The sequence below is a fragment of the Gadus chalcogrammus genome, chromosome 23 (assembly GCF_026213295.1).
Source record: "Gadus chalcogrammus isolate NIFS_2021 chromosome 23, NIFS_Gcha_1.0, whole genome shotgun sequence".
Classification (NCBI taxonomy): Eukaryota; Metazoa; Chordata; class Actinopteri; order Gadiformes; family Gadidae; genus Gadus; species Gadus chalcogrammus.
Genome location: NC_079434.1, coordinates 4,310,215 through 4,328,248, shown reverse-complemented (window position 1 = coordinate 4,328,248; position 18,034 = coordinate 4,310,215). Strand labels below are relative to the sequence as shown.

General features: G+C 44.5%; 1 protein-coding gene across 3 annotated transcripts in view; it reads left to right on the top strand.

Moving 5' to 3' along the window:
- sugct (succinyl-CoA:glutarate-CoA transferase) overlaps positions 1-17,599 on the top strand; it is a 63,274-nt gene extending 45,675 nt beyond the window's left edge. For 2 of the 3 annotated variants that reach the window (XM_056584435.1, XM_056584434.1), the window contains exons 13-14: positions 5,815-5,878; positions 15,694-17,599. In XM_056584435.1, the coding sequence (XP_056440410.1) occupies positions 5,815-5,878; positions 15,694-15,860 (231 nt within the window). In that variant the 3' untranslated portion in view covers positions 15,861-17,599. Of the gene's footprint in view, positions 1-5,814; positions 5,879-6,049; positions 6,279-15,693 lie in introns of those variants that run through there. The other variant, XM_056584436.1, reaches the window with a different exon arrangement.
- The last annotated feature ends 435 nt before the right edge of the window (positions 17,600-18,034 follow it).

The following is an 18,034-nucleotide window of genomic DNA, read 5'->3' as shown; positions in this document are numbered from 1 at the left end:
CGTGCTCGTGTTCTCCATCCACTCCAATATAAGGCACTTTTCCGGTGTTTTCATTTCCCCGAAAGGGAGGGAGCATACAGAGGAGCAAGGACGAATTGCAGACCCTCTGATATTTAAACCGGAGCTCCTGTTCCTTATTACTCCTCTGTGTGCTTCAGTGAGGCCAATGTTAGCATTGATATTAGTAAAGGCTTTGATTAGCATTGGAGTGGTGGAGAGAGATGAACAGACATCCAGGGAGAGTGAGCGAGTGAGAGCATAAATAGCGAGTGGGTGACAGAGTGAGAGGGTTGGAGGGGTGGGAGAGAGAGATGGAGGGACAGAGTGAGGGATTTACAGAGTGAGTGAGAGAGTTTAAGGGACGAAAGAGAGTTAGAGTGAGTGTGGGAGAAAGTGTAGCGGAAAGCAAAATGAGCCTGAGAATCGTTTTCTGTTTTGGAGAAGCAGAATGATGGGTGGATGGATGCATTCACCCATGCATGCATAGATGGACAGATGGAGTCAGGGAAGGTTAGGGCGGGGGATAGATTACAGTGAGGAGAGATAGACAGAGTTTAGTTGCATATTGGTGCTCTGGTGTGTGTGTGTGTGTGTGTGTGTGTGTGTGTGTGTGTGTGTGTGTGTGTGTGTGTGTGTGTGTGTGTGTGTGTGTGTGTGTGTGTGTGTGTGTGTGTGTGTGTGTGTGTTGATCACAAAGCTCGCTAAACTGCACGCAGACTTGAAAGAAGTCAGGAATAACAGGGGACTTAACCACACACTACACACACTACACACACACTTACACAATAACTTATTATAACATTTTTGCACACACGTGTCCCCATACAGAAGCACACACTACGGGCTCACACACACACACACACACACACACGTGCCAGGCAGGTGAGGCTTAAAGCTGCACAAGGTCCCGATCAATAACATTCAAAGCCAAATCTACTCCATGTGTTGTAACACGTAGCAGACCAAAGCACTCCAGGACAGGAAATTAGGGAGAGGGAGAGAGAGGGAGAGAGAGGGAGAGAGAGGGAGAGAGAGGGAGAGAGAGAGAGAGAGAGAGAGAGAGAGAGAGAGAGAGAGAGAGAGAGAGAGAGAGAGAGAGAACGGTAATAGGATTGACCCTTAACTTATTAGGCATCATGAAATGTTAAGATCCCAATGCATAATTATGCAGTAATTTGAAGGTTTAATATCTAATCATCATTCACAATACGTATTTTTTCTAATGAAATTCACATTCCAAATGGTATTGTAAACTGTATTTCACGAGGCCATGGACAGTCCCATGGCGGCCCGGGACGGGGTCTCAAAGGGCTCGTGGTGGCCATAGCACCAGGAACCTCCGTAATGCCATCGCTCAAACACACATGTGTTCCTCCCTTTAATATTTCGTAACGACTGTCGTCAGATGAGCCGGTTCCAGAGCCACAACGGTCATATCTGAACAACTTGATCAGTTCCCGAAAAACCCTAAAAAGCTTTTGTGTTTGTGATCAGTTGTTCTTCATACATCTATATTGGAACCCAAAAAAACTTAAATCTATGTTCTCCTGCCTGATCTGAAGCAGAATTCAACAAGCCTTCTTCACCCACTCATAAGAAACATGAACTTGGATTAGTGAGTTTAGATTAACATCTAAATCTGATGGCAGACGAGCTCAGATGTTGGTGTGATAGGTGTTTCACGTTCTTTCACATTGTGTTTGGTTCGAGCCATCGTGTGGTTGGAGGCGGGGAGCTGTAAGCGTGTAATTGGCCAACATGAACTCGGCCAGAAGTCTTCAACTTGTCAATTTCACTTGTTAAAAATCACCTTTTTTTGTTTCCTGCATGAGCTCTGTGCCAAAGTTCTGCTATAACAGCTACACCTCATTACTTATTATTACCACTGTTTTCTCTACTGTTAGTAATTACTTGACTTTCTTTTACTGTATTATTATTATTTATTATTTTGATCTATTTATGCTGCTACTTATTTTTACATATTTGTATGTTTTACTTATCTTTATTTACTTGATCTTGTATTGTTTTTGCATCTTGTGTTGTTGTTGCTGAATCTGAATAAAATAGTAGGATTGCTGGATCCCAGATAAGACACACAATGAGATACTATTCTTTTTCGATTAAACTCTGTTTGCTGTACTGATGTACTGTAGTCCTACTGACCTTAGACTGTAGTCTTATTGTCCAATTATTTTATTAGTTTATTTCTTCAATGCTTCCCGGGAATAAGTAAGTCGGTTTACTGTTCCCGTTAACAGCTCTATCCTTTGATCCAGCCTGACTTACATTTCCAGTCATATGTTGAATCCCCAATTCCCCTTCATTTTTTAAATCTGAGACATTTAGTTAGCATTTTTTCTTTTGTGTCGTATTTTTCCAGCTGTGGCTTTTATTTAGTTAATTTATGTGAGATTATTATTTCCGATTGCCTTTACCCGTGAGCGTTTTTAGGCGAGTTGTGTTAATGTGTGTCTGTGTATGAGCCGCATATCTTTGTTTTTCTGTTTGTGGGTTTGTGTGTGTGTGTGCGTGTGCGTGTGGGTCGACTGACTGAAACGTCTATACACAGTGACTGATGCTGATGACCATATGGATGTAATGATACCCCGAATAACAAGCAGATAGGATTACACACACACACACACACACACACACACACACACACACACACACACACACACACACACACACACACACACACACGTGCGCAATCATACTTTTACACTTGCATGCATGCATGCACAAATACAAACACTAGGGCACATTCACCAGCTCAAACGCTAGCGCGGCGATCAATGCTATGCACCGCTTGCACTGCCAAGCATAATGGCGGGCCAACTGGGTCCTCTTCTCAACACAAGTGACCACGAATAATGCCTTTATGCTGTAGGTTGGTTTCCAACGTGAGCCTGGATTCTATACTAATTAAATGAGGATGGCTAGACCAAAGTAGGGCCTGCTCAGCCTCTGTTCAGTCCTTTAGCCTCTTGTTACCCTCAATTAACATGTTTTGTATCCTTATAACTAAATGGTTGAATATGTTGTTTTCCTATAGACTTCAGTATTGTTCTTCAGCAGAAGCACTGCTCCAGTACTTATTATGTACGTACACACCCCCCCCACACACACACACACACACACACACACACACACACACACACACACACACACACACACACACACACACACACGTAACAAAATATAGCTGGCTTCAGTGTAAACACATTTACACAGACAGTTTTACGTACAAACATTACATACGTAATTTACTCTTCATAATTACCTAATAAACTCACAAACATATAGTTGCAGGGAAGAATGCATCAAATGTAAGCACACTCAGATACACACACACACACACACACACACACACACAACCACACACACACACACACACACACACACACACAAACACACACACATATAATGTGTTGGTATCCACACAGATGATTATAATGGTATAATTTACTCTGAGATGAGGGGGAACACACACACCCCTTGTACAGTCTATAGGGTCTGTGGTTCATATTAAAGCTATCGATCAGCCATGACTCTGAATTAGAAGTTGCCGTTCTCTCGCGAGAGAGAGATAGAGAGAGAGAGAGAGAAATATAAGAAAGAGAATGAAGAAAGGCGATACAAGTAAGAGAGCATTGATAGGTATATGGATAGAAAGATAGTTCAGTGTAGAAGAAAGAAGTGCAAGGGACCATGGGAGAGAGAGAAAGAGGGTCGGTCAAATATGAAAAGTTGGCAAACTTTTACCACCAGAGCTCCACGACACTGAGGCAGAGGGTGTGTGTCTGTGTGTGGGTAAAAAGGACAAGAAGAGAATAAGTAATTTCAAAAAGAGCAATGGATTGGGGGGAGAATGAAAGACATTAAAAAGAGGTGAAGAAGCAATACACACAGCTGGGAGAAATGAGAAACATAAATAAACACACACACTACTTTCTGGTGTGTGTGGGTCAGTGGGTGTGAGTTAGCGTATGTTCTTTTGTTTGCGTGTCACTGTATGCGCGTCTGTTTTCCGACTCGCACACGGAGCCTCTGTGTGTTAAGGCAATGTATGCTGAGACCGTGCCCATATGCCAGGCTACTTTCTTTCCATATTACAGACACACACACACACACACACACACACACACACACACACACACACACACACACACACACACACACACACACACACACTCTAAGTGGATGTTTATCCAGTGACCTCGCCCACATCCAGACTCCTCTGCATTTTCCGCACGCTCTGAAACTTCAGTTTTCCACTCATTGTGTGCGTGTGTGTGTGTCTGTCTGTGTGTGCCTGTAGGTTTTTCAGTCGTTCTGTGTGTGTGTGTATGGTAGTGTGTGTGCGTCCATGCGTGTACCTGTGTGTGTGTGCGTGTGTGTGCGCGCGCGTGTGTGTGTGTGTGTGTGTGCGCCTGTGCCCTTGCCTGTGCGTGTGTGTGTGTGTGTGTGTAGTGTAATATAAAACACTTCCAGGCTCCGACTGCCACCAGCGGCCAGGGCCGTAGTTGAACAATAGTCGTCTGTTCGCCTCTTTAAAGACCCCCCCCGCCCCCTTCCCCCCACATGCGTTGTTTTAACCCTTTGAAATATGTGATCATTAACCGGTCGGTTCATATTGTTTTCACACCACCTAAGTAACTATTTCTGCAAAGAGCTGAAATCATTGGTTTGCGTTCGACCTCAAAGGGGTGATTTAAGGTGGACCGAACAGACCTCGCACCTCTAGTTGGTGATTAAGGTGGACTGAGAGGCCCCCGCACCTTCATCTGGTCTGAGGTGCTCAATAAAACCAATGCTTACGCCCGTCCACGCGGAATTCAGCCCGTCTGCCGTTTGTGAGAGGACGTCAGACAACCTGGATGTAGATCTTTAAGGTGACTGGTCTTTCTATGAGCCACCCCGACAGTAGTCAAAGTCCAAACCAGTCTTGCAGTGGGATCAGGGGTCCCGCTGCGACAGGTGGTCGTCTGATATCCAAAGGGTTATTGGATTGACAAGCTGATGATACTTTGGTCATGCACATGCAAACACATCACCTCATCGTCTGTATCCACTACCACAGATGACTTCCATTTAGAACGGGGTGACATACATTCAGTTGCTTGGACTTTGAAATCCCTAGCATAGCCTGATCGAGTTGGGGCATTATGGGAGAATGGATAAAATGCTCTAACATAAAAAGTTAGAAGTACTTCCCGGGCTAAAAAAAACACACAAACTTGATTCGCCTCAACCTGAACCTTTCGTTTGACCTTTCACTCTCTCCTTACATTGTCTCAGGCTTGTAGCTCAAATGAGGAAGTCATGCACAAGCACACATTGAGAGAGGCCTTTGCCTTTAATAACTGATAGCGGCGCAAAGAAAAGATACCCCCAAGAACTGTGCCTAACCTGCACACGACCCCGACCCCTCCACCATCCGATCACCCTTGCAGCCATTCTCCCATCCCCTCTTGCAGCCCTCGGCCCCTGCGCAAAAGCAGGTGTGTGTGTGCGTGTCTGTGTGCGTTTGTGTCTGTATGTGTGTAGCTGTTCGTGTGTGTGAGTGCATTCACGTGATCTGATTCTTAGTCCGGCCAAGCACTTGAACGGAATTGTGGAATTTCCAGATGTGGTACTTCTCCTTAAATGTTGGGAAGGAATCTTTTTATACCTGAAAAGGAAGAGATCCCATCTGATTTGTTTGTGTGTGTGTGTGTGTGTGTGTGTGTGTGTGTGTGTGTGTGTGTGTGTGTGTGTGTGTGTGTGTGTGTGTGTGTGTGTGTGTGTGTGTGTGTGTTTGTGTGTCTGCAGGTGAAGCACAACAACCTTATTCAGGAAATGAACCATCCTACTGCGGGACCAATCTCTGTGCCTGGTAAGTGAAACACACACACACACACACACGCGCACACACACACACGCACACACATGCACGCACACACAAACAATACACTAGAATGCAAACGAGCAGAAGGATGCATACATCGCATCCCAGACTATCAAAGGATAATTTAAACAGGGCTTCTGTGTTCTCCGTCACACGTAGACAGATCAGGGCCACAGTCTTCTGGATCGCTCCGATAACGATCCCGTCGCATTGCTCCAGTCACTCCCGCAATACAACACACCGGAGACTCACCCTTAGGAGAGGAAAGCAAAAGAGACACATCTTTGGCATCAGCGGGGACTTAAAGACCAAAGCTTCAATAGACATGAGGGGGATCTAAAGCATACTTTCTGGACCAAGTTTTCAAACATGTCTGCTTTGGATGATATCTTGAATGTGAGTCGTCACAAGGGAGCGTTATCGCAGTGGAACAATAAAGGAGAAGAGAGCTATGGAAATGTATTGAGACGCTGTTGTATAATGCGTCACCCTAGCATCTAATGATGCACAAATTGATGCATGAATGTAAGAGGAATTTAAGTAAATATAAAAAGAATACATCGATATCATGCTATGAAATAAATAAATAAGGCAGATTCTACGGTATACATTAATCAATATAGAAAAAAATATTTCAGGGGATTTTTATGTAATAATTCCACATTTAGGAATTTCATTTTTTTTTTTTTGCAAAATTCGTTATGTATTTCTCAGCTCTTCTTAAATCTAGCCACTATATTCAAATGATTAGGATGTGATTATCTCACAGATTCAGACCCTATCAACAGCGCTGATTATACAGCAGCACTATATGCGAGAAGCCTCCGCATTGCTAGCAAATGGAAGGACATTGGATAGACCTTCTAAAACCTCCATGGTACTCCCGTGTCCATGGGACTACGGCCACAGATGTGTGTGTGATGACGGGTGGGGCCCCTGCCCACGAGGCAACCCTCAAAGTCGGGGCGGCCCTGGGCAGAACACCTCCAGCTGGTCCTGACGAGCGGTCCTGACGAGCCGTTCAGTCAGTGGTCCACTCTTGGCGACTGTGAACGTGCGGGGATCCTCACATGAAGACGCAGATTATCCGTGACTTCTCTGAAAACTCAAAATATCTCACAAACTGCCCGAGTTCAGCACGTTTCTATCAAACCGGCTCCTGTCCCGAGAGATTAAACGATAGTTACTCATGTATATATATTTATATTTATTCATATGTTTGTTTCCTCATTATTTATTTCAGGATTAATTTCATAACTATATTTATTTAATTAACTGCCATATTGGCATTGAATTGTTCTCATGAGTAGTTTCAGTGAAGCACAGATAAGAGTGGCCATATTACTATCATACTTAGTTACTTAGTTTGCTAGCTTAGAGAATTGATTTGGCAAATTTGTGCAATTTGGAGTAGTAATTCCACATTTGGACAAATTTCCCTCATTGCACATGTAAGGGACTAAGGAAAGATATAATTTCCATACTGTAACCCATAATAATTATGTGCTAACTAATAATAACTAATGTATTAATAAAATAATGAAAAATGAAATGAAAAAGAAATCTCTCTTTCTCTGTAACTTTTTTCTCTGTTCCTGTTCTTCATTCTTCCTCCCTCTCTGTCTCCCCCTTTCTCTCTCGCTTACTCTCGCTTTCTCATTCTCTGTGTGTGTCTCTCTCTTGCTCTCTCTTTCTCCATCTCTGTCACACTGAATTTGTAAAATGATGTTTCCAGGAAAGAGGAAGACGTTTTACTTTGCAATGGGACGTAATAATGAATGTCCTGCTGACAAACGCAAACACACACAGACACACACACACACACACACACACACACGATATGCACACACACTTACATCCCTTCGGGATCTTTCAGTTATGGATATCCTGCTGACATAATAACAAATGTTTATCATTCAAACCACAAGATCCTGGTCCTCATCCCAACACACAGACACACACACACACACACGCGTGCGCACACACAAACACACTCTGACATAAAAGCCGGTACACTCCTGCATGCATATGTACTCAAACCTATGTACAAAATTACTTGAACCACAGCATGGATGGACATTAACTCACACTCATACTCATCCTCTCTCTCTCTCTCTCTCTCTCTCTCTCTCTCTCTCTCTCTCACACACACACACACACACACACACACACACACACACACACACACACACACACACACACACACACACACACACACACACACACACACACACACACACACACACACACACACACACACACACACACACACCGCCATCCACAGGGACGTCAAGCTGCCGTGCTCACTTGATGGATCTTAGCGTCTTTCCTCTACAGGAAGCTGTTTGTTCAGCAGCATTCATAATGAACAAACCCTCTCACTCTGTCTACTTGTCTGGTTTACTCTCACAAATCATACAACCTCAAATCCAGGTGAATAGGCCTTCTTACTTAATTTGTCTTCATATCTTTTTCGTCCAATCATGTCGAAAGAGATGGGTGACTTTGAAGGCTTATTAACAGCAAGCACAAACTCTGCCAGCACTATTAAACTGTATAAAGGTATCTGTGTTGTTATTAATTGAACACCGCCGCTGTAGAAATACACTTATTGAAATCCCCTTCCGAAAGCTACATCCGCTAGCACAATGCAGTTTCCTTTAGGTTGATTACCTCTGTAACAAAACAGCGAAAGAATAGGAACTCTGCCCAGGGAAGCTTCTGGTTCTCGGCCCAGGCTCTGTCCTTCCCCAGAAGTTGAACTTTATCCTAGTAGGATTACTGGATCAGTTTAGGGTTAACTGCATGTCTGTCTGTATACCTGTCTGTCAAGATTTAACCTCCTGTCCGTTGTCTGTCTACCTTTCTTTTCCCTATCTGTCTACCTGTTTGTTTTGTGCTAACTATCTGTATTAAGTAGGGCTGCACGATGATGACAAAAGGATAATTGTTATTATTTCGACTGTTTATTTTGATTGTGATCATTTATAACGATAAAAAATTGATAGATTTCACTCATTTGCTGTGAGGCCTACAGTATTTCAATGAAAGGCAATAATAATGAAATTGCCGAGATGTAACAGTCTGTAATAAGATGTGTATGAGCCGACCGACTACAAAGGGTTATCTCTTTGCCAACCTGTCTCCTGCCTTATTTCTGCTCAGATATTTGTATAACTGTGTGTGTGTGTGTGTGTGTGTGTGTGTGTGTGTGTGTGTGTGTGTGTGTGTGTGTGTGTGTGTGTGTGTGTGTGTGTGTGTGTGTGTGTGTGTGTGTGTGTGTGTGTGGCTTCCTAGCCCACCGCTAGTTTCTCTGACCAAGAAGGAAGACATGTAATGAATGGAAGCAGCTTGTATGTTGCACTTGGTCACGGACCAGGAAACAGCATTGGTGTGTTTTCAACAAACCTTCAGCTTGTGTGTGTGTTGGCTACTCTCTGCTTGTCTGCGTGTTGTCAAGGGTTGCTCAGCTCCAGCAGGCAGTCCTCTCTGACTCTCTCCCTGTCCTGTCTGTCTCTCTCCCTGAGACCCCCAGCCTCTCTGTCTCTCTCCGAGACCCCCAGCAGGCTGTCCTGTCTGTCTCTCTCCCTGAGACCCCAGCAGGCAGTCCTCTCTGTCTCTCTCCCTGTCCTGTCTGTCTCTCTCAGTGAGACCCCCAGCCTCTCTGTCTCTCTCCGAGACCCCCAGCAGGCTGTTCTGTCTGTCTCTCTCCCTGAGACCCCAGCAGGCTGTCCTCTCTGTCTCTCTCCCTGAGACCCCAGCAGGCTGTCCTCTCTGTCTCTCTCCCTGAGACCCCCAGCCTCTCTGTCTCTCTCCCTGAGACCCCCAGCCTCTCTGTCTCTCTCCCTGAGACCCCCAGCCTCTCTGTCTCTCTCCCTGAGACCCCCAGCCTCTCTGTCTCTCTCCCTCAGACCCCCCGCCCACCTCCTTTCCTCCATTTTGCTCTTCTGAAGTCATCTAGTGCTTCCCTCCTCCGAGACCTCAATTCGACTGACACTAATGCAATACTCTTTATTTTTTGGTATCTACAATTTACAGTGAAGGTATTAATATACTTCAATAATGTGCTTTTAGATACTGTCATTAATGTGCAGGTAAGCGTGGCTCTTTTCTCAAGAATACCTAAGGGTTGACTGCTGGACACTGGGCAGCAAACCTGTAACTTTCCGTCTGGGATTTGAACCCCCTAACGACTATCCTGCCCCTAAATGATCTATTTTTATGCTTGATATCTTATTTCTGCTACAGCGGTGTAGCAAAGCAATGCAGTAAAATCTTTTGGGCATTTTTTAAGGCCTGATTTAATCGGGATCCCCACAGATAATAGTTAGTAAACCTGTAGTCTGGCAGAAAGTGGATACCATAGTTAGAGTAGTTGAATAAAGTACTCTGATGAAGTCTATGAAGTAACTCCCTCATATGGTCTAGTGAGAGAGGAAGTCATCTTGTGACCCCCAATCTATTATGGGTTGTCGTTACTCCCTTGGATGTGCGCTGATGCCTCCGTGGTCAAATGTCACGCTGTCGGCATACATGCTAAGCAGCCCGAAAGATTTGGAGCCATGTTGAAAAGACAGAGAGAGGATGCATCGAGGTCAGACCGAAACGATAGACGAGGTCAAAGGTTGCCGTAATTAAAATGAGATTGAGAGTGAGGACAGGCGAGGAAACGGAGAATCAAAGGAGGGCAGGAAGTGAAACAAAGAAGAGGAACGACATGGAGAGAGGGAAAAACAGAAAGGGGGAAGTAGAAAGTTAAAGAGCAGGAAAGACAGAGAGGTACACATGAGAGGGGCACAGGAGGGCTTTATGGATCCCATGTGATATTTTCAACAGTTTACTGTGTGTTTGTGTGTGTGTGTACGTGTGTGTACGCACGTACCACGTGTAGTTTTGTGTTTGAATTGCATGAATTTATTCTGCAGTCTTACCACATCATAGGCCGTAGCAAACAAGCACACACACACACACACACACACACACACACACACACACACACACACACACACACACACACACACACAAGGCCATAATTGTAGCATATCCATTACATCCTTCAATGCATTTCCATTCCCTCTGCAATCTCCCTTAAGATTTTAAACCAAACCACAATGATAAGCACAATATTCCCTAGTGTGTCTGTGTGTGTGTAGATGCTAGTTTCCATAGTTATCGTTCAAGGCATGTTAAGGATGAATACAGTCGGCTGATATTAATAGTCCTTAAAAATACTATACCAACTTACTAAGATATATGGAAATGGAACAACCCTTCATTCATTATTAAATTCATTCATTATTAAATTCAACCCAATATTTTCCTCATTTGTAGGTTAACAATAGCTGGATACATGGCATGGTACAGGGCTGGGGGATAGATGGAGTGTTACCTAAGACCCTAATTGTATACCCAGACAACCTGGTCATGTGGCTGATTGGTTGGAAACAGAGCCGCTGCTTCTCATGCCCAGTTTTTGTGCAAGTGGTAAATGAACGATCCCCCCATTGTGTGGAGCCATCCAGCCACAGATCTGTCCCCCCCCTCTGGACGCACTGGCACAGGGACAGCGAGGTGAAAGGATGCCCAGTTTGCAATATGGAAAGGTTTTGTTTCGTTTCATCAATCAATGAATCTGTCAACTTCAACACAGTCGTTTCTCTGGCCCCTCGAATTACAACCTGGAACTCCAATGTAGCAACATAGCTGTCGTTTGTGTGCAAAGTAGCCGTCGCCCTTCAGAGTCTAAGAACAATCGCACAAAAGCATATGCACACAATAGAAACGCAGATTACATGCAGTATCATTAGCTCACATATGAACTTGTTATGAATATAGACAGGTTTAAATATACAAATTATGTGTGTGTGTGTGTGTGTGTGTGTGTGTGTGTGTGTGTGTGTGTGTGTGTGTGTGTATGTGTATGTGTGTGTGTGTGTGTGTGTGTGTGTGTGTATGTGTATGTGTGTGTGTGTGTGTGTGTGTGTGTGTGTGTGTTTGTGGGAGTAACATTTTAGCTAAATCAATACGATCGGCGTGTTCCATAAAGTGGAAGTTAGGCGAGCTTCTCCCATTCTCTCCTCTTCTTCTCTTCGTCAGGCAGTGGTCTGCGGTGGGGTTGAGAGTGATGGAAGTGGGGTTGGGAGTGCAGTTGGTGGTCGGTGGCCCCCGAACTCAGAACCTCCGCCCCCCCGACAATGCTGTCTAACAAGGGTTCAATTCCCCGCCTCAGGCGATGGATAAGGCAGGGCACACGGCGACCCGAAAAACGATTACGTTCCTGGATTCTATTTCTGAATACGTGCGTGTGAAGATGCAAACATAACTGCGCGTGATGCTGATAAAACATGCATGAGGTATATATGTGAGGCTCATTAAAGGGAAAGAAGGAGGGCAAATGTAAAGAAGGCGCAGGAGAGGAAGGAGGGAGAACTGGGTGGATCAAAGAGAGAGGACTTCACAGATGACGGCCCTGACCCACGTTTCCACCCTCCATCTACCCCCCCCCCCCCCCCCCTCCCGCTCCCATCTTTTAAACTCTCCCTACATACGTCCCCTTTCTCCCCCTGCCTCTCTCTCTAATCCCATGTGCCAATATAAAATGCAACTTGCTACTGAACTTCATGAACTGAATGATGTTTTCAATAATCTTTTCGTTGAATGTGCCTGCTTTTGGAATGATGTAACAAGTCCAGAATTCAGAATTATTTTCAGCTGTTTTTTCCAGAATTCCTATTTGCATGTAATAACCAGGAACAGCCTTGGGAATGCCTCCCCAGGGTCAAATTCTGTACATACATATACACTCCTAGGAAGCACAAATATATACGTGTGCACACACACACACACACACACATTAAGTTCAATTCAGTTTGTTAGTGGTCCAATAGTTAAAAAGTCCATCAATTTTCTCTTCTCCTCTTTGCTCTTCATTAATCATCTCTTCTCATAACTCATACCTCTATTATTTACAGAGTGTCCAGGTATATATATATATATATATATATATATATATAGATCTCTCTCAAACAAGTCAAGCGTTGGGCACAAGTCGCAGAGTTTTGTATCATGCGCAAGTAGTGTGCACGTGTGGTTTTGTATTGTGTGTGTGAATCTCTCTATATTGCTCTCTGTCTCTACTCGTCTCTCTATGTCTCTCTCCCTCTCTATCTTTAAAATAATACATTGGATACCAAAAGAATAATCATTAATCACCATTTTAAAAATAAAATATACTTTTCTTAAAATACATTTCAAATTTAAATTCTCTCTCTCTCTCTCTCTCTCTCTCTCTCTCTCTCTCTCTCTCTCTCTCTCTCTCTCTCTCTCTCTCTGTCATTTGGCCTCGGGTCATTAAGACCCATGAGAGGTTACTCTAACAGATGACTGCTGCCATGGCCCTTGCTAGTGATCGGGGACATGCAGAGATCACATTATGTGAGATACATATACATTTGTCATGGTACATGGTGAAATGACCAAAATAACTAATGATAAGGAGTAATCTTTGGCCTATGCAGTACATATTCTTATTCATCTTCTTGTAATAGTGTGTGTGTGTGGCTCTGTTGTCCGTGTGTGGAGATGTGTGTGCGTGTGTGTACAATAAGACACATGTCTTTGAGGGATCACACTGTTGAACTATAGAGGAGAGGAGAGATGGATACTTAGGATAGAGGATGTGGTTACAAAGAAATCACTCCATCTTTCTTCACAGCTGGGGAAACCACACACACGCGCGCTCACAGACACACACACACACACACACACACACACACAGATACACACAATTGTCCACAGGCATTTACATGCAAACAGCAGCCAGAAAGAACGAGCACACACACACACACACACACGCACGCACGCACGCACACACACACACACACACACACACACACACACACACAGACACACACACATACACACACACACACACACGCACACGCACACGCACACACGCACACAGACAAACATGCTTAGGAGGCTGGTCTTGATGAAGACAAGAGCCAAACCAAGGGAACAAGAGATGAAAGAAGCGGACTAGAGGAGAGGAAGACCATGACTCCCAATGCACACTTGTGGTTTCACCTTGTGTGTGTGTGTGAGAGAGAGAGAGAGAGACAGAGAGGGAGAGAGAGAGAGAGAGTGTTTGTGTGTGTGTGTGTGTGTGTGTGTGTGTGTGTGTGTGTGTGTGTGTGTGTGTGTGTGTGTGTGTGTGTGTGTGTGTGTTGTGTAAGACTCAAGAGCCATATCAAAACCATTCTTTTGTTCCTCAAAGTCAATCTGTTCTATCCGTTGTATATCCCTTTGGGAAACTTGTGTGTTTGTGAGTGTACATGTGTGTAGGATTATTTGTGTTTGTGTGTGTGTGTGTGTGTGTGTGTGTGTGTGTGTGTGTGTGTGTGTGTGTGTGTGTGTGTGTGTGTGTGTGTGTGTGTGTGTGTGTGTGTGTGTGTGTGTGAGAGAACAAACCTGTCACATTTACAATCTGCTCCAGTTCCCACAGTCACATGGCGTTAGATATCATGTACAACAGTTGTTAGGAGGCTGCTCTTACTTATTTCATTTAATTCTCTGGTCAAGCGGAAACAAACCCTTCTTCTGGTTAACTGAGTATGTAGTATGTATTGCACTGTTGTACTTACTAATTGCATTTGGGGGTACTACTAGAATAGGGTTATATGCCTGTATGTTCAAAATACCCCTTATTATTCTCACACTGTTAATTTCTTCAAAACTAATTTCAGCATCTTTCAAAAACCGTCTGATTTGCTGATTTTCTCTTCAAGACCCCCCTCCGAGTAGCCCAGTCTGTTGTGATTGGTCAGCACGCACACTATGTTGTGATTGGTCGAACGCTTTGCGTGTGTGTCTACAAATTCACACCCCCGAGAAGATGTATACATTGCGGGTAGCCGGGAGGCGGGACTTCTGCACTTAAGCACCGCCCCCTGCAGTCTGAATTCACACTGTTACGGATGTGGAGTTTGAGAGCCCACTGAGAATACACCTCAATAAGTGCGTGAAACAGATCTTTTGCACGAATACCCCCCCCCCCCCCCTCTCGGTCTTAGATTTTTCTATCTTAGCAGGCGTAAAACATGTATACATACGTCATATGCGTCTAAAGCAATGGTAAAAGTCGAAGAAAGCATGATATCACCCCTTAATATCACAGGGGTACTGATGTTATTCGTTCAGCTTTTGTGTGTCGAAATACAGCTAGTTCGATTCTCTCTACCTTCAGCTGGCTTTCCTGGGAGGGTTTCGTACATTGCAGAGACTGAGACACTTTTGGTTGCAATAAACATTGTCTTTCCTGATTTGGGAAGAAACTTTGATGCATGGGTTCTGGTGCTTTAGCAGCTAAATGACCTCCAAAGAGTTGCAGTGCACTGTATGTTTGACTGTCTTTGGGTCTTTATCTGTGTGCGTGTGTGTGTGTTTGTGCTTGTGTGTTTGAGTGTGCATCTGTGTGTGAGGAAGTGTGTGCGCGTTATAGTGTTTATTTGTGTGTGTTTGTGTGTGTATGGATGTGTGTGTGTATGTGCGTTCTTGTGTTTGTTTGAATGTGTGTATGTGTGCTAATGCATTTTTTAATGTGAGCCTCTGTGTGTGTGCGCAGACAAGTACGTGCGCTCATGTGTGCGTGATCTTCATCTGACACATTTTTCTCCTTATTCTTCTCTAAACAAACGTCAGCACATGTTTACTGTTTTATTGTTGTTGTTGTTGACGTCACCGCTGTCGGAGCACCAACCACACTTTGATCTTTCTTTCTTTTCTTTATCCTCTGCCCCCTCCAGGTCCAGCTGTGCGTTTCAGCAGCTTTGAGTACAGCAGCCCCCCGCGCCCGCCCCCCCTGGTGGGCCAGCACACGGTGCAGGTGCTCAGGGAGGCCCTGTCCTACAGCGATGAGGTCATCGGCGGCCTGTTGGAGGCCGGGGCTGTGGCCCAGAACGAGCAGCTCTGACGGAGAGCGAAGGAGTGGGTGGGAAGTCCAAACATTACAACATCCACATCTCAACATGCCCTCTGCAGGGAAAAATCAAAAGAGGGGAAATCCTGGAGATGGGCGTTTGTTTTGGTTGTGGGGAATCAAATACAGAGAATCAAGAATGCAGCTTTTTAAACATTTACGACCGCAGGAAGTGAAACGAGTGTAAACCAACACACAGATACAGTACAATCTAAAGAATCTGAGAATAATAATCAAAAAAAGGCTGAGAAAATGCCAATGTCACTTTTGGTTGATTATTAAATAAACAATAATGAAGACACACCAAGATATTTTCAAGATGTGCTGTGAGAATCTTTTTAATTTTCATCTTTAACGGTTTCATCTTGCTTGACACCGCTCAAACAAAATGGCCGAAGCACAGGGCCCAACAGGGGTCACCCAGGACCCCTTTGGGTCAGGCTATACGTCCTTACTCTGTCACTCAGAACCTTGTCCCTTAACGCCTAGTATTACACACATGTTCACACATTACGACACATTAGTGCAATTCTCCTTGTAAACAAGCCAACACACCCGGGGAAACACACAGACCTGCCGCCTCTGTACCCCCCCCTGCCTCCTGTCACTCTCCATCTCTTCGGTGACACATTCTGGTAAGCGTCATTGACCTGTTTGTTAATGGAAGCAGCCGCCTGCCGTCCGTCTGACAGCAGTCTGTCCCGTTGCGTTAGGGCTCTGTGGCGAGTCTATGAGGCCACAGCGGCCATGCGAGCGCGGGGTCGGCTCATGACAGCATGGGGCCGGTCCCTCACTGACACACGATCTGCATGAGGCTGTTGCTGGTTGTTACAAGTTACAAGTTACAAGTTTGAAAGTGTTAAATAGGGATTCAAAGGTTATTTTTATATTGCTATTGCTTGATTGTGTATGCTACTACTCTTTCTATACTCATAATATTAATTTTATTATGTGTTTTTTCAGACACACAAACATAAACAGTGGACAAAGAAAAGATAGATTGACTCTAAACTGAAGTTTAGGGCCCAATCCCATTTCTACCCCAATCCCATTTCTACCCCTCACCCTTTCCCCTTACCCCTTCAAAACAAGGGGGAGGGGTAAGGGGAAGGGGTAAGGGGTAGAAATGGGATTGGGCCTAGGTCTACCTGGCTCAGTTGAACGTAGGAATTAAACGAACCCTCTCTTTGGGCCTCGAAGCAACCAATCGAATAATCTGAAGGTTTTTGTTTAAAAAAATCTACCGTCGGCCATTTTGGGTCGTAACTGACTTTGATTTACCCCAAAAAGCGGACCAGAAGAAACCCTCAGGAGCGATGAATCATCGACGACACGTCTTGTCCCTCACCGGAAAACGGCTCATCCTCTTGAGTTCTTTTCCCCGTCTCTCTATTTCCTGAATAAACGTGGACGAGTTAAAGTGGAACGAGAGAGAGACAGAGACAGGGCCAGCGCTGTGATGGATGACTCCCCCTGTGGATGTATTGTTTACCGATGTGAAGTCTCGCTGACGTGGTTTGGAACGCGTAGCGGTGAGGGTCTTGGGGGAGGGGAAGGACTTTTGCGTTTTTGCGCAGGACGGGGCGCCCAATCAGGGAGCAGGCGCAGCTCAGGTGTGTGATTCGTCAATCCCGGCGCTCTAAAAGAGCAGCTTTTATTCACATTTGGAAACCTTGTGGCTTGTAATTTTTGTTTGAAAAATGTATCATATCTAAATAAATATCTCTCATACTTCTTATGCTCTGTCTTTGTCCGGCCAGTTAGACAATCTGGATGAATGGTGATGAGATTCCGTATCACATGATGTAATTAGTCATCGTCTGCATGTCTGTGCGGTGAGAGTTAATGGTTTTAAATGTTTTAATGACCCAATTCCTGAGCCGTTGGGTATAGTTTAACAGAGTACTCCTCCCGTATGTCTCTATTTATTTTCTTTAGTTGTCCAAAGGTGATGTGTTGACGTGGACCAGAGAGAATAGCTCACGATTAAACACTTTCACAGCAGCCATGATGGAGGAAATCGACAGTTTATACTTTTCACTTCACAAAGGATTCCTGTGAGTGTGTATGTGTGTGTGTTTGGGTTCCTGTGTACTTCCTCGTGTAGGTCTTTTGATGTAAAGGTTTGCGTAAGCGTTTTAATGTAACTGGCCCAGAGGTCACCTATG